Source organism: Anopheles nili, chromosome 2 (assembly GCF_943737925.1).
Source record: "Anopheles nili chromosome 2, idAnoNiliSN_F5_01, whole genome shotgun sequence".
Taxonomy (NCBI): domain Eukaryota; kingdom Metazoa; phylum Arthropoda; class Insecta; order Diptera; family Culicidae; genus Anopheles; species Anopheles nili.
This window is the reverse complement of record NC_071291.1, coordinates 27570256-27595064: the sequence shown is the minus strand read 5'-3', so window position 1 is coordinate 27595064 and position 24809 is coordinate 27570256. Positions and strand designations below refer to the sequence as shown.

At 46.9% G+C, this 24809-nt stretch overlaps 3 protein-coding genes across 3 annotated transcripts; 2 read left to right on the top strand and 1 right to left on the bottom strand.

Moving 5' to 3' along the window:
• Window positions 1-1386: 1386 nt before the first annotated feature.
• LOC128721495 (choline O-acetyltransferase) lies at window positions 1387-7196 on the top strand. The gene is made up of 7 exons (XM_053815251.1): window positions 1387-1745; window positions 1815-1992; window positions 2057-2709; window positions 3126-3248; window positions 3322-3523; window positions 3748-3948; window positions 4226-7196. The coding sequence occupies exons 1-7, from the start codon at window positions 1387-1389 to the stop codon at window positions 4418-4420; spliced, it is 1911 nt and encodes a 636-aa protein (XP_053671226.1). The 3' UTR covers window positions 4421-7196.
• Window positions 7197-8833: 1637 nt separating this feature from the next.
• On the bottom strand, window positions 8834-16651 carry LOC128730328 (mitogen-activated protein kinase kinase kinase 4). Its single transcript, XM_053823370.1, has 8 exons — window positions 16557-16651; window positions 14693-14881; window positions 12475-14070; window positions 10164-12378; window positions 9813-10101; window positions 9632-9738; window positions 9371-9550; window positions 8834-9273 (listed from the first exon to the last, which is right to left on the bottom strand). The coding sequence occupies exons 1-8, from the start codon at window positions 16649-16651 to the stop codon at window positions 9193-9195; spliced, it is 4752 nt and encodes a 1583-aa protein (XP_053679345.1). The 3' UTR covers window positions 8834-9192.
• Window positions 16652-18189: 1538 nt separating this feature from the next.
• On the top strand, window positions 18190-24081 carry LOC128720665 (homeobox protein rough). The gene is made up of 3 exons (XM_053814353.1): window positions 18190-18850; window positions 23532-23766; window positions 23835-24081. Exons 1-3 carry the CDS (start codon window positions 18190-18192, stop codon window positions 24079-24081), a joined length of 1143 nt encoding a protein of 380 aa, XP_053670328.1.
• The last annotated feature ends 728 nt before the right edge of the window (window positions 24082-24809 follow it).

Here is a 24809-nt window from a genome sequence, read left to right as displayed (position 1 = left end):
GAAGACGGAAAATTCCAACCACCCTAAAGCAGAGACTTCAAATGATGCGGTCCATTGCAGTCGTGGACATGGGTGGACTTTTTTCCGTTTTTTCTGCTCCTTCTGTTTTCCACCCTCGATGAAGATCCTGTCGACGTTGGCAACGCCGGTTAGGCAGAGCAGGCAATTTCAAGCGACGTCACCTGCACACGAATTCCAGCCACCAGCGGGAGGTGCAACCCAGCGGGACGGCGCCTAAGCATGCTGCGTGGTCCTGGCAGGATACCGGAAGGATGAAGGTGTTCGAAGGGGTGATCGAGCGAAACTGGCGGCTGAGGGTCGGTTTCTGGGAGGGTGGAAATTTGTCGGTGCAGGGCTGCAAGCGACTCACGATTAACGTTTTTAGGAAAAGCGCACAGGGCCTGATTACTTTTATCTCGCATTGATTGCATCTTTTATGCAGTGTGCCTGTCGCTGTATGTTTCTCTCCCTGTCTTTGGGTGTCTTTGTTTTAGGTGATTGTTCTGTGAAAGAGCTGTGAGATGAAACAGAACAAGGATGGTTTGTCCTTTTTTGTTTTGTGTTGTTTTTAATTGTACCAAACAGTTTAAGTTCCTCCAGCATATGTTTCCTTTGTATGTTTTGTTTTCTAAATGAGGTTTTCTAAGCACTTGTTACCTTGAAAATATGAGCTTGAAAAGTTCAGTTCCTTTAATTCTGCACATAATATCATCAAGCTGCTACTATTTATCGGTTCTTAATGAAAGTTTTATTTTTATTGGATTTACTTATTCCGTTAAACTAGGGTATGTTTCTGTCCATTTATGTTTCGTTTGTTTAATAATGATTTCCATCAATAAGTATTTGGAAATTCCCCAATTATATGCCATACATTTTCCACAACGTCTCCTTTCCCCCCTCTCATTCTATCTCCCTTCCCACCGTCATCATGGTCACATCTCGAAATCAATCGCACCATTAAAAAAACCCTAGTAACCGTGCATACTATATTTCTGCCTACTTTTTGCGACGACTCATCCACATCGGGTCGGGTCCATCCAACTCATTCAACGTACCGAACACTCACCTTCGCCATGAACGTCATCCGTTTTCGCCGTCGTTGCTTCATTCCATCGTGCTAAACTTCCATCCACACGCCAGGATGGAAAGATTCCATTCTGCAGTTGCCGAAGAAATGGCTCTCGACAGCGGAAGCTACGGACGAGTTTGGATTCCCCCAGGTATGTGCTCTCAGGAACTCTTAAAAACCTGCACCAACAACCAGAAAAACAACGCGACCGTCCGAGAGCAGTCACGTCCGGGAAAAGGGTGCCTGTTTTGCGTCTGCTATCTCTCACTCTGTTCTCTGTTCTGTCTCTCTTTCGCTCCCAATTTCCCATTTTCCAGATGCTGCCAAAAGTGCCCGTCCCGACGCTGGAGCAGACGATGGCCGAGTACGTGCGGGTGTTGCAACCGATCGCAACCCCGCAACAGCTCGACAGGACCAAAGCGATCATTAGGCAGCTGAGTGCTAGACTTGGACCAGCTCTGCAGCAATACCTGCTCGAGCGTCGTGACACCGAAGAGAACTGGGCGTACCACTACTGGTTGAACGACATGTACATGGACAATCCACTTCCGCTGCCGATCAACTCGAATCCTGGAATGGTGATGCCACCGCGCAAGTTCACCACCGTCAACGATCTGGCTCGATTCGCGGCTCAACTCGTCGATCAGCTGATGGACCACAAGGAGATGCTGGAGAGGTAACACATCTTGGGGCAGGGTCCTTAGCACCAAACGGATCGACTCAAACGAACCTCTCTTTTTTCCAGTGGTGCCCTCAAGCAGGAACGAGCAACTTCACGCGAGAAAGGTCAACCACTCTGTATGGCGCAGTACTACCGGCTGTTGGGATCCTGCCGACGTCCTGGGAATCCTCGCGATAGTCAGTTTTTGCCAGCACCAGGCGAGCAGAGTGACGCCCACGTGATCGTGTGCTGCCGGAAGCACGTAAGTCCCTTTGAGGGTTGTAGTGCTTCAGCAACTCCTTTCTCACACGTATCTTCTTTTGCAGATGTACTGTGTGCCCGTCAAGGCTGGTGATCGAGGCCGTTTGAACGAAAGCGAACTGGTGGCGCAACTGCTGCACATCCTGAACGAAGCACCCTGTCTGCCGGAGTTGGAATCGGGTGGAATTGGTCTCCTGACGGCAGAACCACGTCCACAATGGGCTGGCGATCGTGAAATGCTGTTGCTTGAGGAACAAAACGCACGCAACATCGAGCTGATCGAGACGGCACTGGTGTTGGTGTGCATCGACGAACCACTACCACTGACGTACAATGCACGTGGCTTTAACGGATCTCCGGCAGGAGCGCATTACGCGGGTGGTCGGGATGAAAGCAACATGGCGCATGAGATGATCCACGGTGGTGGAAGTGCGTGTAATAGCGCCAATCGTTGGTTCGACAAAACGATGCAGTTGATCATCTGCAGCGATGGAACGTGGGGTCTTTGTTATGAGCATTCGCCTTCTGAGGGTATTGCTGTGGTACAGCTGCTTGAAGGTATCCTGGGGCGTATCGATGAGACGCCGGCAGGACGGGAAGGATCGACAGAGCAGCTCCAACGTCAGCAGTCCCATTTGCCGCCTCCGGAGAGGCTCGAGTGGGTTGTGCGGCCGGAGATTGAGCGACGGTTGAGGGAGGCTGCCCGTTCGCTTGATAAGTGAGTATTGTGCGGGGGATGCTGCTGGGGTAGATGAGTCAAAGAGGGTTCGTGAACCATTTCCTCAGTGCTGGCTGCATTGTGTTGAATCGCCTAAACAAGGATATAGCGGAAGAGCGTTGCAACCAATTTCAAACGAACGAAACGCATCGTGAAATAATTCATTCGCATTCTGTGAAATATTCCATTGCATAGCTATAGTCGGTTTCGGTGAAATCATTTCACCCCTATTTGTTTTTGTGCATTCGATGTAGGGGAGGGAAACTTAATAATTATTACCGGGAAATATTTGAATGTTGCCAAATGAATGCTCGATAAAATTAATAGGCATTGTACTGTATCATGCACTTTAGCATTAGCTGAGACATCCAGTCTGCCATAACATATTAACTTTTCATTCTCTCACCTGCTCACAGGCGCATCGAAGATCTAGACTTTTACGTGTACCGCTACAAACCGTACGGCAAGAACTTCATCAAGGCCTGTCAAGTCAGCCCGGATGTGTACGTCCAGTTAGCCCTGCAGTTGGCGCACTACAAGTGAGTAAACCGAAGAACTCCTAGTCCACCGGACGCCCGCCAAGCTAACTAATCTCGTTATCCTTCCATCTAGACTGTACGGACACCTGGTCAGCACGTACGAAAGCGCCTCCACCAGACGGTTCCTGCTCGGACGGGTCGACTGTATCCGATCAGCTAGCACGGAAGCCCTCGAGTGGGCTAAAGCCATGTGCCAGGGTGAAGGTCCTAACGTGACACTCGAGAGCGACAAAGAGGACGACTACAGCGCCGAAGCCACATCGGATGTCAAAAAAGTAACTTTCAGTATTTACAGTGTATGTAAAGACCAATGCAAATTCGCTCTACCCATCCACCACCGGCTGCACCCCCTTCTAGGTCGCTTATCCTTGCCCCCCATGTTCTTGCCAAACTTCCCACGAATTCGACAACCCCTTTCTTTTGAGCTACTGGAGCTAGCTGACCACTAGCTGTCTAAAGCGTTCTGCTTATACGAACGTACGTTTGCTTTCATCCGCAGAAGGACCACCTGAGGGAGCTGTTCCGTTGTGCCGCCGCTCGACAGACAGAGGTCATGGTGCAGAACATTCTGGGTTACGGCATCGACATACACCTGCTCGGATTGCGGGAGGCTTGTCGTGAGCAGGAAGGAACCCTACACGATCTGTTCACCGACGAGTGCTATAAAATTGCTAACTGTTTTCTTCTTTCCACCAGCCAGGTACTGGGACCAGGGACCCTCACATACACCGGGAAGTTTTCACATACACGCACAGCACCTTCTCACGGAGCACGGTAGCAATCACGATGCACGTCCCAATTGCACCCAAATGCACGGTTGTCTGGTGAAGTTGAAGCTGAAGAGTCGATACCAATTGTATACCGCTCGTACAGGACCTCTAGAAGGCTCAAAGGACATTATTCTCACGTCCATCCTTTCATGATCTTCTTTTTTTTACCCTTCCCGTCTCAATCCACGTGTGTTCCCACACACTTAGGTGGCCTGCTCAACGAACAGCTTCATGGGATATGGACCAGTGACTCCACACGGATACGGAGCCTCGTACAATCCGCACCCGAACGAGATCATCTTCTGCATTTCAGCGTTTTTCGCGTCAGACAAAACGAGTGCGTCCCGATTCGCGCGCTCGCTGCAGGATTCGCTTGATGCGATGCGGGACCTTCTGTCCTAGAGCGGTCGTCCTGCCGCAGGATCGCCGCAGGTGTCGATCAACATGCATCAATCGCCCGGTGGCCTTAAACGAGCTCGAGAAGAGAAAAGCTAGGTACACGCGATGGAACAACATGAGAGCTAGATAGGAAGGCTGGGAAGGTTTTCCACGTTCAAGCAACACCAACAGCCACTCGAAGCCTGGCTGAAGGAAGAAAAAAGCGAGCTAAAAAAAAAGGAAGTTAAATGGGGATGGGAACTCGCGATCAAGCGTAACTGTAAGTATTTGCGTTGGCAACCAACGATCACGAAACATATCAAGAAACGAAACATATCAGTTTTAACGAACGGTCTGTGTGCTGTTCTCGCATCGTGTCGATTTGATCCTTCACCCCCGGAAAGGATCGACCGATCGGGACAACCAAAGAAACGGATACATATCATTAGTCGATAAGGCAACCTGCTGGAAAAGCAGAATCCATATACATATATACAGGCATAGCGCTACACGCGGTATATACATGGTTATAAGAAGTTAGAAGCACTAGGCACGCTACCTTTGGAGCGATTCAGGAATTGTTTGCTCGTTTTGCTCGCCCTTTCATGTTGAACCTTGCGAATTGTGACGCTTCCCAGCGATCGAGCAAAGTATTACTTCCGCTTTTACCGTTTTGGTGTTGTGTTAGGGGGCACCGTTGTGAAAGGGAAAATCCTACCGATCAACCAGCCGTGTTAACAGCAATATGTTAATGCCCTCTCTTCAGCTGCCTCCGTTGACCCTTTTGACCACCGGAAATGGGCCTGAAAAAGGGCGGGCTAGAAGATGTAATTTTAAATTCGTTTTGCCTTGAGCGTGCTTGGTAGTAAGTAAGTTAGATTCCGTTACCAATCCTACAGGAAATCGTTGTGCATTGCTGAGACTTAAAGATAAACTATCTGTTTGCTGTTTGCATGCTACGCATTTATCTCGCAGCTAGCTGTTAAGGCTCCACGTAGGTATCTATATATCGTTGAGTGATGTGACCGCATCTAAACGAAATATTTAAAACAAAAAAAGTTTGTTAAATTATCTCTAAACACAGCAACAGTATCAGACAGTTATATTAATCGTACCTTATAAAGTCCACTAAGGAGCTATAAGTCTTATTACAGCGAAATCACTGTTAAACGTATTTGAGACAAATTGTTACACGTATTTCTATCGGTTTTCTTCAACTGTCCGTTAGGTTAACATTTAGCTTTACTCGTTAATGCTTAGTGCTGTTTACATTTCCAAAATGTGTGCTTAATTGATACAGAGGAGTTATTAATACCAAAGTTTAATGCATTGTTATTTTGGGTTCGCTTCAAGTTGATCCCGACTTGCTCGAGTTTATTTCTGTTAGTACAAGGGAAACATAGGAGTACATCATGCATACTTAAATCACACAAGACCGATGCGCAAGCATCGAATATTATATGGCGACCTTAAAACGCATAATGCACCACTCTGCCCGATGGGAACCGTTTGTGCATCGTATCGCACATACGCTCCCCGGCGAGAACCAACATATATGCCCGCACAGTATATCTTGTCCATTCATCGTTAGGCGAGTAGAATCGTATGATTCAGATTAAAACTTAATCGCAGTTGTACGTAGCGGCTGGGCGATGGTAGATGAGCATTTAACATTAGTGCACGAAGTTTGGCAAGGTTAGTGCCGTTTCCCATCGCTAGAGGGCGAGCCTCAAATGTGGACAAACGCAAGCGTAATAAACACCATTGGAAGAATTTCAATGCCCAGTTTGCTAAAGCCGTTACAGAAACATTAGAATAGTGCTTGCCGCAAGCAGGCGATTGTGAGGAAGATGAGACGAAACGAAGTAAATTATTGTGCAAAACGTAACCTCAAACTTATGTGCTGCTGGCAACATTATCCTACTCGTATATAGTTCGTGACCACCTGTAACAGCCAGCAGCACTACGGTGAGCGTTCGTTTTTGCAGTTGTTCGGCTGCAAGCTGAAACACGCATTCCCTCAATGTCAAAACATATCAACGTTAGGAACCTGGTTACATATCGATATTATTCTATATAAAACGAATGCGTATCCTTTTTCAACCGAACAAGGATCATCTCTACACATGTCACATTTTTGAGCAATCATGTTAAGGAGCCGGGTACCGAGGGAGCTCTACGTCCCGGCGCTGTTCGGTGCTAAGGATTGCTCCCCGGAAAGGCCCACTTCATGGCTGAAGGCGAGTCTTTTAGTAGAAAAAAAAAACAATGCGTATAACGTGTGTATTATTTATCGACTAGTCGCGCCCATGTGATCGAGATCGCTCTCGATCGTTAGAGTATGTTGGACGAAACGCGCACGTTTTGCTTTACATCAGCGTTCTAAAGCGGAAACGAGTATTACAGGCTTTTAGGTGTAGGCAAGTGTTTAAAAACGATAGCTCAGCCGCACTATAGTCCGCGCTTATTGTTCACTGTTAGCGCTTGTCTGTGGGACGACACTGCAGATGCTGTGTGTGACTGTGGTTTTGTCCTCAAAAAGGCGCAATCCCGAGCCTAGTAGCTGGTTAGCGAACGTGACACCGCTTAGCAAAACGTAACCATAATACGAATTCCTAATTTAAGCTGCTAGAGGCAGCTGTCCTGTAAACTAAAATGCCCAGTGCTCTGTGCCCCGAGCTGAGCAAAGCTGGCCAATACGTCACGCAGGCGCGGCGAGTTTCGCTGGGCTTGAGGTGTAGTTCCCAGGGCGTATGACTAACTGAGTGAATAAAACCATAAACCAATAGAAGTTTCAAAAACCCGTACAACAAAAGTGTGTTATTATTCTTATGAGAAGGAAGAACCGTTCAATAGCTAGCTAATTTCGCACTGTTTCTAGCAGATGTAGTCTTAAGCACTAGTGAGTTGAATCAACTAAAAGTGGAGCCTTACTTGGAGCCATTTTTCTTTCGTCAAACGGGAATGGGGGAGGAACTTTCGGAAAGTATCATGGCTGATGGGCTTATCAGTGCGATAAGGGATACCAAGGAGGACAATGACGGAGCAAGACAGCTCTATCACTGAGAAGATCGAAAGCCTTTTGGTAGCATGATCTCCTGTTAGTATAACTTCCCACTGTGGCATCAAAATACTTTCCAATTTCAGTATCTTTTTGGATAAATATTTCCTTGCAGTAAATAACCCCGCGCATGGAGAGAACGTGGGCGTGGGTAGAATACAATTAATCACAAAACGAGGAGAAAGGCACCATTTTTATCTCTCGTTCTGAGCGAGCAATGCGATTGGATTAATCAATCATCGCCGCACTATAGCGCAATGCGAGATAAACGATCGTCGATTTCATTCGTAAATCTAATTTCATTTGATTTAGTGCCGAATCCTAGGAAAAACATTGATTTATGTCACAAAAATGTATCGCCTTCATTTTCCTGAATAGTTTTGCTTTTAAATTACAGCTTTTATTTCTGGATAAATAAATTAATCTCAATTATAATCTCATTATTTTCGGCTCCCAAGATCCCATAGTACACCTAGAACGATAAGCGAACGATAGCGAAAGAGATAACGTGCTGATTCCCACGTGCCGAAACAGGCGACAATATGGATTGATGATATCAATGATACTGGAGTGAGCTAGCAATCAATATCGGCAAATGCGCGGGAGCGAGATCACTGATGGCCACGAGGTACCAGCTTCGAGGTGCAACCTCTTTGAATCATGTTCTCCTGGTAATATATGCCGGTTTTTGATGGCAAAACTCGACGTCGAAATCGCTCGCTCAGAGGCAAAACGACGCCTTGCTTTTTTGGATCTGGTTTCGTGATCGAAAAGTACCGGACGGACGGGGACAGATGAGAAGGTTTGAAGGGTTTTTGGAGATAAAGGGCCGCTACATGGTTTTTCTGTGATACTTATTCTTTTTTTTTAAATGCTAGGTAAGAGAGAGAGTTAAGGAAGCCTATGGATGAAAAGCTTAGGAAACCTTCCTTCGAAATAAATGAAAATTTCGCCATCCAGGCTGTAACTTTTTCATAAGAGCAAGAAAAGGTGTATGTACCTAATATTTCAGCAAATCAATAGTCATTTCTGTTTCTCATTGGGAGGAAAAAAACGTTTATTTCCCAGATTTTTACCGAATCGGCATTCATTTTTATTTATTTGATAAAGTTTTCTCAATTTTTCCTAGATTTCCCCATTTCTTTTGAAGATACCAAAGCTCCATAATCCAATCCTTTTTTTCCGGAGTCGTGATGAAACCATGCATGCGCCAAGTTTATTACAAATCACCCAAGTGATTCCGTGTGACACGCGACCATGGCCACTAATGTAGCATTTATTTAATAGAATAGAAGTTGTAGCTCCCGAAAGGCAAAATACAGAAAAATTACACTTGAGTGCTTTCCTTTGCAGGCTGTTTGGCAGCCAAAGGGATTCTTTATTTCTGCTGCATGGTATTATTTTAAGTATATTAAGGTACTTGATACAAATTACGTTCGTTATAAATAACCCGTTTCTTTTAAGTGCTTCCACTTGATCGTCGGTTTGTATAGAATCGTGACAAGGCAATACATCTATCAGTATGTGTATCCTGCGCAATTAAAATCTTAAATCTAGATCCTGAATTCCCTACACGTTCTGCCGCATAATACATAAAAATGTTCCATGTGTCTTAAGTATGACTCTTTAAAGTAATTTATAGTCCAATATCCACCCGTTACTTCCATCCGTTAACAGATATTAAGCACTGGCCAGAATCATTGCGTAGATCCGTTTTTGTTCTTGTTGCTGAGCACTAGGATAAACTAGCTTTCAAATTACGCCGGAATGTTCCACGTAGCTTCTTGTCAATTGCTTCCGAATCGAAGAAAGTTATCTGCGTAAGAAAGAAAATAGTATGTGAAAGCCACATGTTATCATTCGCGTGTTAACATTCTCCACGATTGTTGTTTGTAAGTTCCTGAGTGGTTTACCTTGCAAAACATGTGTTGCAACAGCTCGTCCGCTTTCTGCCGATCCTTTGGATCGTGCTGCAGGCAGATACCGACGAAATCTTTTCCCTCCTCAGATAGGTTGGCCGGAATCTCCGGTGATTCGCCCATGCCCACTTTAAACATGATTTGAAAGTTTGAATCAAACTGATGCCACGGTCGCTGTTTAGTAAAAGAAAAACCCTCATTAGAAAACGCCTTTGGGAGGAAAACCATTTCACGCCGGGGATATCGCATACTTACACGTCCTGAGCACATTTCTACTACCACACAACCAACGGACCAGATGTCTGCGGCTCGTCCGTGGCCCTCAGTATTTGTTCTCGTGAATACTTCCGGTGCCATGTATGCTAAAAAAAACCCAAACAAAAAACATATAAACATAACACCTCACACAAATCCCTCAACTAACCCTTGAACTTACCCTGCGTTCCGACGTAACCCTTCAGCTCACCCGCCATCGTGGTGTGAGCCTGAATCTTCACGGCTGATCCGAAATCACCCAGCTTCAAGCAGTTGCCGTCCTTATGCAGAAATATGTTGGCCGTCTTTATGTCCCGATGTACGACTCCATTTCGATGCAACACGGCCACCGCAGACAGCAGCTGGTGCGTGTAGCGACGCGTTTCCACTTCCGGCAGTCCGCCATTAATCTCGACCAAACTCTCCAGCGTGCCCTCGGGACAAAGCTCCATAAAGATAATTAGCTCTTCCTGCGATGAAACGAACGCATTAGCTGAATGTTCCGTTGCAAAAGCAAGCGCATCTCACTTACCCGATGCACTTCCACGCCGTAATACTTCACCAGGTGCTGATGAGTGATGCCCTCGAAAATTTTGAGTTCTTCCGCTACTTTCCGAATCGCAGCCGTTTCTCCCGGCTGGATGGCGATCTCCTTCATCGCCATCAGCTCACCGGTTGAGTTGTTGACCGCCGTATACACCTTCCCGAAGCGTCCCTGGCCAATCTTGATGCCCCGGTGCCAGCTAAAGTTGACGCTTCGTGCGCGGTTCATCGTTCGATTGTAGTAGCTAATTTCCTTCACATTACCGATCAGGTTCCGCTCGCGCAACCACTCGTCCAGCTCGGAATCGAGCTTATTGACCGCATCGCGCACTCGCAGCTGTCTCAGCGGGCGTGTCCCATGAGCCGTGTCCATTCCGTGTCCTACCGGAACGCGCAGCTTCACCTCGTTCACGCCATCGCAGGACGTTTGCTTGTGGAATGTGTCAATCGTGTCGTGCGAACCGTGTGACCGTAACGTCACGCTATCCTCGCGCAAGCTGAGCTGATTGTGGAACGCTTTGCTCGGAAGGCTGACCATCGGAATCGATGCCCGGCCAGTCGTCACGACGCCACTAACGGTCGCGCCAGCGGCCACAACCGCCACCGCCGATGGCGAAGGCGAGGACTTTCGTGATCGTGGGGACTTCCGGATGCGCTCCGGTTCCCGGATGTTACCAATCACGTGCGAAATACAGGCGTCCATCTTGAGCTTCAAATCCTCGAACTCCGCGTCGGTTAGGTGGCTCGTGCAGAGCGGATCACACGCCGCAATCAGGAACTCCAACCCCTGGTTGGCCCAGCGGGGCCGTAAACCACGACCCCGCTCGCACCGTTCCATCACGAAGTTCATCCAAAGCTTCGCGAACTGAATAATCGCCTTCGCCAGCATCAGCTCCGACTCGCAGTCCCGGCAGTTGTCCAGCTTGGTCTCATACAACCGGCCCACGTCCTTATGGTACTCAAACCCAAACTTGTAGCCTTGGTGAAGGATCTCGCGCACCCGCGTCAGTGCCCCGATACGGTCAATTTCATCAAACTCCTCCAGGTTCTCGTCCGAGCACAACAACTGCAACTCCTCGATCACGGCAGCCAGCTTGTTGCGCAACAGCAGCGCGTTCCTTTTCAACATTTGCAGGCTTTCGGCCACATCCGCGCAGACCGGACTCCGGTTAACCGGTGGATGGCATCTCCGCCTCAGACTGCCACTTCGCAGCACCACACCATTCAGCTCGAGATCGTCATCGTCGGTGTCCTTCCCGCACGACACCATCGAGCCGTCCGCGTCCTCCTCACAGTGGTCACGGTGGAAATCAGCGTGCTCCAGATCCCGGAAAAGCGTCTTCGCAAACGCCATCGTTTTGAGGGCCTTCTCGCGAGACGACGTAAAGAGCCGCTGCGTTTCGCGGCAGAGCGCGAAAAACTGCCACTTTTTCTCCGTCGTCTGCTCGATTTGCTGGCTCTTCTCGAGCAGCTCCTTCAGCTGGCGCATCAGTTCGCTCCCGGTTCGTTCGAGGATGCGTTCGACGATGTAGCAGAACCGCTTTGCCGCCGGTCCGTGCTGGTGCGGGATCATCGGGCTGATGAGCTTTGTAAAGCGCCACTCCTCGTCAAGTGTCGCCTTTTGATGGCCCTCCGGAACCGTGTCCAGAATCCACTGCTCGCACAGATCCAGATACAGTTCGAAAATCTTCCGCACTGCCTCATCAAAAAGCTCCATCTGGTGAATGTACTTATCGAGCTCCTGCTCCCGATCGGTTAGGGCCGTGTTAACGTGCTTCTGGAAGCGCTCCCGGTGGATCATGGCCAGCGTGAGACCCTCCTTCAGCTCTTTGATGTGCTGCTCCAGACTAAGCGGGTTCGGTTGCTTGGGGCGCGTTTCAAGCCGCATCTTCAGAAACTCGTGTATGACCTCGAGCGGAATGAGCGACAGGAACAGAAACGCGGACACGTACGAGGGGAGATTCAGTTCCTTCGCTTCCTGACTCCACGCCCCGTACCGTCGCAGTTCGATCTCTTGTTCGCGCTCGAGTGGCGGCTCGATGCATGGGATGTCCTCCTCATCGAACAGAAAATCGTCCTCCTGTAATCGGTCCTGCTTTTCCAGTGTTAATTGTGCCTTCCGCAGCACCACGTTGTGAAGCCGGTGCAAAAAGGTAAGCGATTTTCCCAGCCCACGGCTCTTCAGCACATTTTCGATGTACGTCCTGTGTGGTGAATAGACAAATGGAAAGGCATTACAGTAGGTTACAGCCCGGCCGACACTCAACGTGCCGTAACGTTACACAAACGATCAAACCTACCGGTACAGCGCATTGCCCATGCTGCTTGGTGACTGTGCGGACAGCTCAGCCAGCGTGTGCTCGTTGTAGAAGTTCAAATTGTTCATATACCGCCCGTACTCCGTGTCACCTGGGAAAGTCCGCTGACGCTCCATCGAGAGGTCGGAAAAATCTGTATCATCGCTGTTCACACTCTCCGAGGTGCTAGGATCACCGTGGCTCCATCCATTCTCAACAAACTGCACCCGTTTCGTGCACTGACCACTAGTACTGCTTGGAGGAGTCACACGACCCGGAATTCGAATGCCATTGCTGCCGTTGCTATCATGCGATCCGTTCTCCGCACTGCTACCGCTCTCATCGTTCACCGACGACGAGGACGAACTTTCCGCGTGGCTCTCCATGATTGGCCACTGGATAGAGGTTTCCTTCCTCGACGGACCCTGCAAACGGGCCAACAGTTTGCCTAGAATAAGCAGCGTCATGCGGTGTTGACGGGTCACGTTGTACCACAAGCACATCGCCTTCACGCGGTTAATGAACGCCTCGCTCTGGTACACCGGAAATGCGATTCCCATCGCGCGAGACGACGGAAACAGGCACTCTTTCGATTCGAGCCGCAACAGCAGATCCTCCACCTGCTTCATAGCGGCCGACTGCACTTCTAGGCAATCCTTGCAGTACATCGAAAGACATCCGAAGCAGAACCGGGTCTCTTCGTCCGTCCCGGCGGTCGTTGGACCGGCCGATTCGATGCCACTATCCGTCGCGGTGCTTGTCGCGCTCGTAGCCCGGTACACGGCGGGTGATTTCCGTTGGAACCGGAAGCGCATGATCTCATCGAGCAGCTCGCCGATTTCCTGTCGCGCTTGACACAGCAACTGGTCCTGCTGTTCGATCGAACGATCCGCGTGCCAGGCCTGCAGCTCGAGCCAGATCAGATCGTTCACCTGCGTCTGCCACAGGCGCTCCTCGTTGGACAACACACCGGCCCTCGTGGCTCGTTCCTTATCCACGCTACCGAGCTTAATCAGATCGGAAAAGGTGGCATGGAAATTGATCCGGTTCTGGGGTATCGCTGTGTCGACTTTCCGCGTTCCAATGCCTTCGAGGACACCCGGTTGGCTGGAGAAGATGATGTCACGGTACGCAACCGAAGGGGCCGAAATTCGACAACCCACGGGACGCGAGGTGACGCTCATGAAGCGATTACACGATTCGATCAGGGTCGGTGGAGCTGCAGCCGTTGCCGCATAGTCGACTCCTCCACCGAGGTTGCCCAACATAAGTGGCAAGCTGTCAGCTCGTTCTTCCAACGAAAACTTGACCGGTTGCCCCGGCAAAGGGACAGGTTGTGCTGCCAGACCTTGAGGTGCCAGTTGAATTCCGTAGTTGGCTGATGACCGCATAGGCATCACCGTAGCGGCAGCCGACATTTTGATATCCCGTTCGGATTCCCGCAGGAGCTGCGTCGAGCGTTTGTCACTACGGACCTTCTCCTCGCCGTTGGCCGGTTCCATGATCATTTGATTCAGAATCGCACAGTCGACGGTGTTACGCCGGTCATTTCGAGGGCGAGCTAACCGGCCACCGGTTCGCATCTTTACCGTTCCTTCCCTGAAACAACGAAAAAGAAAAAAAAAAGCTCATGAAATTTGATGGTAAACATGTTAAAAAAAATCAAAAAGTACCCTTAAATCCGGCTACAATCGTTTAGTTAAAAAAACACAGTATGCAAAACGATTTTACGGTGAATCACTATGGATTATGATAGCTAAATCGACGCATCCTTATCATCGATATATACTCCCCATCATTTTGCTTAATTGCAGAATTAGTCATGGAAGAAAGCATGCTTTTTTTCATTTGAAGAAAAACGCCCCCTATTCGTGCGCGCTACAAACATCATCTTATATCACAACGAAAGGTCAACAAAAGGTTTGTAAGGTTGCCGATTTTTATCTAATCAGTAGCACAAAAATGCATTCCTGAATCCATTTCTATCTCCCATAGCGCCTTGCGCGTGTGTGAGTATCGTATTTATTTTGAACAACCATCATACCGTGCACACTGATTAGGGGAAACGTTTTACCCGGGGACCCTCAGAGAGATTACCTCCGCAATACTTCATTTAATTTTGAACCACTGAACATCCTACGATGAAATAGAGTCAAACCCGAGCCTCTTCCAAACCCGGAAATGCTAACTACGGGGTTGCAAACCCGACGACAATACTTACATCCTTTGCTTGTTGCTGCGGTTTTTGTTCTTTATGCGTGTCCTGGGCGGTGTACTCCCATACTGGTCGGCCCACTGATTCAGCACTTCGTCGATCGAGGACGCGTGCAGTGCTTCCTCGAGGTCCTGCGATTCGGTCGAGTCCGTACGATCGTCACCGCGAAACGGAAGTGAGCCGGCTTCGGTATTGCTGCAAAAATGATGGTCACCGGAAGTAGAATAATGTTGTAAGTCTCAACAACCCGGTATCTAGTAATAAAAAAACGCGAAAAACGCCAACCAATCGGTCTAGCTGCTCGGCCACTGTCGATAAGCGGCGCGATGGAACTAAAACTCGTGCGACCATAGGGCTCCACCGGTGGGCTAGTTCACCAATTCAAGACGATTCTTATCTTATCGGCTGGGCGCAGGAGTAGAGTGCTGCCCCACCGGACGCTGGTCTAAGCAATGTTTGTTTTTTTTTCTTTTTCGTGTTTTCGCGCACCATCTTGAGACATTTTGCGGTCTCTAAATAAGCCCAACTCGAACAGCCCAGGAAGGCACGACGCTGTGTGATTGAGCTTTGATTGTTTTCCGGTGGCTCACACACTATCGATTTTCGTTCGTAGGTGGCGCATCTGATAGCGTTTCCTCTCGAGCTTTGTGGTGGCTTCGGAAAAGGAATTTGCTTGCAGCTGTAGCGCGTGCCCTGAATGCGACCGTAAATGTCTTCTCTACTCTCCGATAGCGGCCACGTGCGTCTGGCGCAAAATAACGACGTTTTTTTTTGTTTGTTTGTTTAATGTCAACGGATAGTAAGCGCATTCTTCCGATAGAACCTACGTCTCGTCTTCACGCTCCCCCACAAAGCACGCAGTTTTGACGTAATATTGCAATAACGATAAAAAAATACCACTCTCCATTTCCACTAGCCACACATTCCATTACACGGCGCAACACGCCGGTCAGCGCACATACGCGTGCACAGGGTGCGATGCGTTTTCACCACCCCAACACGTGTCCGACTCACGCGCGCTAATCGCTATCAGATATCGCCGCATCCGCAACCACTGCTCCCTACAGCGCGGCGGCACCCATCCCGATGGCTTATCATTAATTATACAACACGATATCAGAGGCGCAAAACACACACACACGCTCTGGACGGGGCTACTCGTTGAACCGCGGCAATTGCAAACTACAATTGAATGGTTACGGCGGATGTGTGAAGCGTCGAATGCTAGAGTACACTGCCAGGGCGATATGAGACTGATATTGTCACTGACCTTTAAGGGCCCAGATAGCATCGGCCCGCGAAGCGAACTTTAATTTAATTTTAATGAAAGGTAGACCGGCGACTGTTGCGACGAGAACGTTGGTGGTGGCGCCGCAAAGAGGTGTGACACTCGCGGGTGAAGACGTTTCGCTAATGGGGTCGGTAAACGAAACAGACGATGCACACCAACCCACCAGAAGGAGCTGGTGTTCCCAAGCGCGATCGCGCAATCGCGTAAATTTGCTGACGGAGATTTTCGGCATTCGCCTTAAAAAGAACTAGCACACTTCGCTGTACAACACGTACATGAGCGGGGAGCCGTGTTTCGCACTAACCGATCCGCGAACCGAATGCCACTTGCATCAGCATTAACGTAGCATAAATTTACGCCACCCCAAACAGCGTCTAATGTACGTGGCCTTTCCACGCAATTTAAATCCCACCCATACACGCACAAGCACGCGGTCACTGCACGCAAGCCTGCCTCGCGTATTGTTTGTTTAGCAATTATCGCCGAGAACACTTCGGGCGTTAGGGGTGCGCGGTGCTTCCGTATGGTGATACGGGGCGATGATTTTGGGCAACATTTCGTTTGGTGATGCGTACTCACCTGCACACGGTTTCGGTTCCATCGCTTTCGTCCTCTTCATCGGTGCTAAAGTCGATGTCTATGCCAACGCGCTGTTTCCAATCGGCATCCGCCATCGTACACGGTTGTGGGAAAATACGCTGCCCTTGATGACAACGCAAACACCGTTTATTTTTCTTCCGGCACCACTTTTTTTTCTTGCTCAATCGATCGCGGTTCTAAGCAAATGCCGATGCACACACATACTCGAGATCAGCTGCGAGACGGTCCCCCACTTTAGCACAACCTGTTGCCAAAGACGGGGAGAAAGTTAGGAACGATCCACCTGTGGGTTTATCACGAGTAGCAGGTGAAAATGAAGCCACTTTTCACTGCACTTTGCGCAAGGCCTCTGTGAGAACGCGTACCGTAGCGGGATCACATTTGCACAACCACTTTCCAGCTGGGAAGCTTTGTTGTGACACTATCTTCGTGGGCTTCTTCTTCTTGTTCTTTTTTCGGTGCAAGAATAATACGATATCGCAGAGGAAATTTTCATCTCCCTGCGAGTCTCTGGGTTTGTTATGATCCACATTCCTGCCGAAGGTCACTAGCTCTTTTGCACCATCCTGTTTCAGCGAACTTACGCATCTCAGCTGGATAGTATTTGCAAATTATTATTTTCTAAATTCTTCTGCTTCGACAACAAACCTTCCTCACCGCCAACAAACACGAGTGCACTCACACAGCCACCCATTGACGCATCAAACGTCACGTGGAACGAATCAGCTGGCTTTCAAAAAATGCAGCCACCAAATGCGTGAACGTTAATGCAGGTGCATCTTACTACGGCTTGGATTTAAACAAGTACAACCATAGTATTTGTCCAACTTCATCTTATTAACATCCAGAAAGCAGCTTATTGATTTTTGATCAATTCTAAAGTTTAATAAAGATTAATTCTATCATGCTACTGTATTGAATCTCAACTTTTAGTTCTTCCAAAAGACAACAAAGCAAGCACGGTTTGTATAAAACATAGGCTCATTAAGTACAAACATGAACAATTAACATTACTTTTGCGAATGGCTGTCCTCAGAGCAACCGCTTCACAGGGTGGTCACATCTGACAGCATTGAGCAAAGTGACAGCACTACCACATGTTTTCTTGGCGCAAAAAATCTTCAAATGTTGTAAGGCTTGTTGATGCATAATTGGAGTATTTAATTTATTCTTGTAACTTCTAAGGGCCTCAAATTAAATGAAAATACACCAAATACTTCAAATTACGAAAAAGTCAACCAAAAATTGTACAAATTTACCTTGCATGCTCATGCGCACAAAACCGTTGCTAGGTAGACGAAGGTGCATTCATATTTGCTTCACCCGCTCCGTGATTGGCCAGCTCGTCTGCCAATGGTGACGATTGTTTACTCCATAATTGGTTACATTCTTCCATCTGTAGGCTACTCTCGGACTGCCGGCTAGGTGCATCTCCGATGACATTATGTTACACTGGCTCAGGGCGCCATTACCATGCTCTAGTCCCGGGAAGGAGCAGCATAAAATCTTTCCTTTCGAGATCTCGACGCTCATTGTCCTTTCAATTGTCCGTGCGGGTGGACCGAAACCATTCCGCGTGTTTCACAGTGTGCAAATATCTCCCACCGTCGACATGCTCGCGGAAAATGGCCCTATTGCCACCGACCTTCACATACCTTATGGTGACTCCGCGACCACCGATCCACCGATAAATCGGCCCCTTTCGCCGAGAAAGTTCTTCGAACGACTTTATGGTCATCTGGAACGAGACAACCGTGATAGGGATAACAGCGAAAGTGGTGAAACTTATCTGAATGGAAAACCGATTGATGTGAAGGCTAGTGAAAAGTGTACGCTCACCGAGCTTCTTCCATCGTGTGATTCGCAAAAATCAGTATCAGTGCACAGTTCGACGAGTTCGACAAGTCCTCGATCCTCGCTGGCGGTGGACATCGAAGAAGATTCGTCACAGGATGTCAGTGTTCCGTCGCCACTGCTTTCTCACGAACGTGAGACGGCTCACATGGGACACTACGGTCCACGTGATTATGCACTTCCGCCCATGGGTGGCCAAAATTATGGATATTTTGGAACTGCCGGTGGTATGCCGGTACCTGTGCCAAACATTTCCCACCAGACTCACCTACCAAATGCCGGCGGCCTGCAGCAACAGCCCGGCATACCGGGATCGAGCTTCTTTGCGACCACCGTGAATTATGGAGCCACCACGTTTCGTCCTTTCTTCGGAATCGCACATGATGGCACACAGATACCGGCGGGATTATCTGCATTTTGTAAGTTCACACAATTTTCTCATAAGTAGAAAAACAAAATCTTCATCCACACATTGAAACGTAAAAAGCATTAAGTCTTTAGTATTTAGTAGTTTAGTAGTAGTTTTATTAGTCTTTAGTATCAATCAACTATTGAAACATCAATTCATATTGAATATGTTTTTTTTTAAATAAGTGTAATTTTAAAACTAGTAAATCTCAAAAAACATTCAATGAAACTATCGAGAAATGTTAGTGCTAAATGCCTTTGATAATCGTTTTTGAAATCCGTCAAATTGTGTATCACAAGATCGAATAAAAATCTGACTTAATATTTATTCAAATAACGGTTTAGCATCTAGAACAATTAAAAGAAAAAAGCATGTAAAGATCTATAATGTTTACAACAAATAAACGAAGATATTGTAAACGTATATAAAATTTAATTTAATATTGAAATCATTCCAAAATATGTTTAATGATGTAATCAAAAAGATTTTTATGAGAAAAATTATTGCAATGTAGAAATGAATGAATAGAAGAAATGAACTTATAATTGAAAAAAGAAAAATTAAGCTGTAAAGAGCAATTATGATTTGTTAATATAATTTAACTAAATAATAATCTTACTGTAATTAGGCTGCAAAAATGAAGTAAAATTCCTTCCTTCCCTTCGATCAGTAGCTCGATGAGAAATCAGTATCATATCCTAAAAATTATAATCAACACCGGTCGGAATAAAAACAGGCATAAATCACAATCTGCTGTCCAAATAACGGGTTTCCAAATAGTTTTTTCACCCCGAGCCGATCACATTTCAATCGTCCACTGGATCAAGATCCCCAAGTAATGGATAAGTTTACAGATACCAGACATATCCTGACCGGTTAATACCTTTGACCGCAAACAAGACATCCAAATTGCAACCGAAGGAGATTCACTTCCTTTCCCTGCGATCGCAAGGAGCTTCCGAACCATATGGTCCGTTTTCGCTTCCCTTTCGACACCACGCGGTGCATTGCAGACAGTGGTGCATAGGCACTACGGGATGGCGTAATTTATATGGCTTATTAAAAGATTACTCAAAACGGACCGACCGACCCTTCGGTCTGCAGCGAGGTGATGAACCCCTTCCGAGTCGAAGAAGTCAATGAGCCTTAGCCTGCAGGATTCCCATCGCAACTCCGACAGGGGGGCAGAAGAGGAAACAAACCTCGAGACAGAGCGCTGCACCACCGGGAAGGAAGTTTAAGGAAGAAACCTTACGAGCAGGGCTTGGAATTCCTGCAGCAACCTCCGGTGACCTCGGATGCACCGCGCCACTCGTTTGCGGGCGCATCGATTATTGGCGTGTGGAAGTCTCAAATTACACTAAACTGATTTTGCCACAATTCGCACCGAGCTCACAGAGACGGAAGGACGAGTTTAGGGATGTTTTTTAAAGGGGTAATATTTCTCATCACTCCCTGTTGACGAACGGTGTGTGAAAGGAAAGCAAAGGGTGCCCTCGGAAAAGTGCCGAATGATCGAATGCATTTCATTGATGCAAAATTTATCAATGAAAAATCGAAGATCGGAAATAGGTATGACGAATTGTATCTAGATTTTTAGATTCACACGTCATTAATTAAAGACAAAAGCTATTCAGCAACTAGGATCGAACACGTGTCACCATTCCACTAAACAACTACGAAGCCAGACACGGTGAAACATGAGTTATCATTTTAAAACAATTATATCGAAAGACTATAACCAAACAACATTGTTTAATATAGCCAGAATCAAACAATGTGTGATAGAAAAGCAATAAATTTCTATAGCTATGGAAAACAAAGATTAGACAAGATTATAAATCTTGTTAACTTATACTAGCTATTATCACACACTTTAAAGTACTTAAAAATTGACGATAAAAGTTCAAGCCATGCATTAAAAAACAACCATGGAAAAAAGAATTAAAAAAAAACACTTAAACATATCAACATTACATCTTTCACGCTCAAGAGTGAGCCAATTTACATTGTTTAGATTTGCCATTATCGTCAATTTACACCGTACACCCTGTAATAATGCGTTAATAATGCGCCCCTCTGCAAACACTTCAAAATCATCGTCCATGTAACGTTATGCCGTTAGCAGGAAACAATTATCACCACCCACAATTAGCTTCTATTGCCCCAGCCCACAATAAGGACACACTTCGGCACGTGCGTGACATTCCTTTTGGCGGCTGCGTTCACGCTCCGCTCGCAGAACGATCGCTCTCTCACGCGACTCCACCTACAAATCCTTTCGTCATGTCCCGTGTGTCCGCTTTTCACGGCTTCCCGAGTTTCCCATCCGCTGTCCTTTGTTCGCACCGTCTGAGGGACACGCATTAGAAGGACTTTTTACGCTTTCTCGCCTCGTGCGAACAATGCGAAAGCGAGCCAACACGCGGCACAACGATCCGCCATCGCTTGCGACAGACGGAAAAGCTAGCTTTCACCCCACCTCGGTCACACCGGAGGACTGGAGGCGGTAGATTATCTCGTTTTCCCGGCAGCAAATAAATATTATATCAGCAGACGCACGTACGCGAGCCCCGAACCGAGTTCGTTCCCGGGAAAGCCGATCGGGAAAGTGTGCTCGTTCCTGCAAAGTACGTTTCCGCATCGTTTCCGGTGAACAATGCGCTCCCGAGAGTCCCACACCGCACCGTTCTGGTTTGTTTTTCCGCCTGTTTTCCATCCGGATTTCCCGTCCTCCCGGTCGGAGTTGTTCGCCGCACCGTTCGGAAGACTCCCGACTCCCTAATGCTCGGGCATCAGTTGCCATGATTGCGGGAATTATCATCATATTTTCGCGCCCAACCCCCCTTGAGAAGGACAGTGTGAAAAACCGTCCTCGAACAACAGATGATAATTTTTACGCCTTCCTGAACATGAATTGGAACGAGCAATGATTGTTATTGGAGGAGTTTGTGTGCGTGCATGTGTTACGGATGTTTTTTTTTCTTCGTAGACGGATAGTTCGACCGGCCACATTCGATCGCAAAGAGCGGTTGGATGGAATGGGTCCTCTGCCCTAGTGGATCACATCACTCCACACAGCTTCAACGAGTAGCATAACAGCGACAGCAGATTAGGGCGAGCATGGTTTATGTGATACTCATGCTCGGGCCACAAACGCCAGGTTTACGAATCAAATCGAAATTATGCACATGAAGCTAGCCAAAAGAGGTGCAAATTTTAAGCAATTTTCGCCTCGAAATTTGAGTGTCTTTCCTCTCATTTTTACTGACCATCCGTGATTTGGAAGGTGCCAGTTGGATTCCACTTGTTCGATGTATTTTTTCTCTCGCTTAGCAACCACAACCTTAACCAGGCAATGGCCGAGAGGACATCGTCCGATCCGGTAAGGATCAATGCAAACACGGATGGTTGCATCGAAAGCCACATCAACGAGGATTTTATGGACGTTGTCACCACGTTGAGTGCCTTTTCAAATAAATATTCTATACCCACATCGTCGAGCAGATTGATTTCTTGTTACATTTTGTGTAGTATTTCGCTTATTGTTTGTTTGACTAAAAGTTACTCGTCTTTTTTCACACCTCTTACGTTTGTCAAGAATGTTTTTTTTTACAAATCAAGCACCGCTTTTGAATCCCGCATTAGACAATCAACAAAATCAGAGAAAAAATAAATTTTCTAACTCGATTAGATTGCGTATCAGCGACGCAAAACATTTACACTTTCAGTACAAACTCGGTTTGGAAAAGTAAAAATTTCCCAAATCGACATAGCCAACGGTGTGTCTTAATTCAGGAGCTTTCATGCTTGCCGGGAAATCTGGTCCTTAGGCAACCTTTCCTTCACTTGATTACACTTTCATTAGGCTACGCCAAGACCACGGTCAAGGAGTGCTTGCGTCTTGAAGGGTGCGCCAATCTCGGCAACAGCACGTAATCAACAGGCATATCTCAACAATATCCTTCGTTCAACCCACCCACGACTCCGCTCCCGGCTCAATACAAATAAAATTCATATTTCACCATCATTACAATTCTCCCACGATCGTCCTGATAATCGCCAAGGTGCGGAAACGGGCACGGAAATAATAAACTCCGAACGGGCAAAAGTCCCGGCATAGTGGGAGGGAAAAATATCTATTTGGGAAAAGGTACCGTTTCCGTTGTCGGCAATATTAGCCGAACGGTTCCGCTGGGCGAAAAGAAGCCAGGACACGGTGGGTTTTATTTCCGAGGAATGCGCCATTCATCGCCGCATTATCTTTTTCATCTTCATCATCATTATCATCATTGTTCGGCGTTATTAGCCAGACGGACGACGGACAGATTTTCTGCGGATATATGCGGTAAATGTTGCCGTTTCTTGATTCTCAGCATAAACTGATTACGCTTGGCGGAAAGGCAATGATTTTCGCAACGGTATATTCGCCGATAAGACGCCGAATTTGCATTCTGCTTTCTATGTGATTGGTTAAAGGTCCTGCGAAAATAGGACCATGTGCTGAGTACGCTCTCATTTAAGAAATCTGACTCGCAGCACAGTTGAATTTCCATTAGTTATATGGATTCCATCCAAATATAAAATCTTTTAGAAAGACGACATCAAATAAAATAAATCAAATTATTTGATAGTATTAACACCGTAACATGGCCACAATTTAATCACAAATACACCTTTTCAACAAACAGTGGCTCGTCGACGGAAAAAGGAAGGACGTCCACGACGCCAACGCACAACGTTCAGCAGCGAACAGACCCTACGGCTGGAGGTCGAGTTTCACCGGAACGAGTACATTTCCCGGGGCAGACGTTTTGAGCTGGCAGAGGTTTTGAAGCTTTCCGAAACGCAAATCAAAATATGGTTCCAAAATCGTCGCGCGAAGGACAAGCGCATTGAGAAGGCACAAATCGATCAGCAGTACCGGTAAGAAACAGTTGACGATCCTCCAGAAGATGGCTTCTGATCATTGAAAATCGTTTCTCCTGAAACAGCACATTCGCTGCGGTCAATGGATTACTGACACCGTTCAATTCACAGTATCCGACGGCAATTATTGCAACACCGCATCACCAAAGCCAAACGCAGCATCAACAGCAGCACAACTTGCAGCACTCGGTGCCGCCCGCCGCATCCCTCAAGACACAACTTTTGAGGCAAGAACAACTTGATGTAGAGACAACCCGATACGTTGAACACCTCTCCTCACACGGTGGGCATGAAGGAAAAACTAAAATGTAAATCACGAAAACAATTACCACGTGTAGGTGCTTATTATTCAACAAGTTTCAATCATCCAGCACCAAGCGGTAGCTGTGGTTCTGTAAAAAAATCACTTGTAGATTCCCTGACAGAGCGTAGCGAACAAAGTTGACAATTTTAATAAACAGAGGTTTACTAATTTAACTCGGTATATATGAAACTACACCGTTATCCTTCCGTTGTGTTTCGACGAACAATTTTTGTTCGTCCTGACCGTTTTAGTGACAGTAATATAATGTAATCGTTGTATTAAATATTTCTTACTGGGTATGATTCATAACATGGTTGTGCACACGACAATAACGCACATGCATTCTATATGCTACGGATTGTACAATTTTCGAAACCACCAACGCTGAGCTGGAAACAATTGAATTCGAAAACGATGAATCCCAACCACGAAACTTTTTAAAGGTAACGACAGTTAATTTTTTCTATATAAATACTCGATTGAGGTATTCCTTAAGTAATGGTATTTCGGATTGAAGGGAAAAGTCAAAAAGCAATTATTTGATACGTTTGTCATTCAAGCTTTATTCACGAAATAAACGATGTAATAATATGTAAAGGTAAAACTCAATAAAGACAATAAATGTACTACACAAATAAATAACCATACCTCAAAAACATAAGTTCACTTACCGAAAACCTTCCGTCAGTATACAGCTGGGATATGCACGCAATAGCAAGCACACACACACACCTAC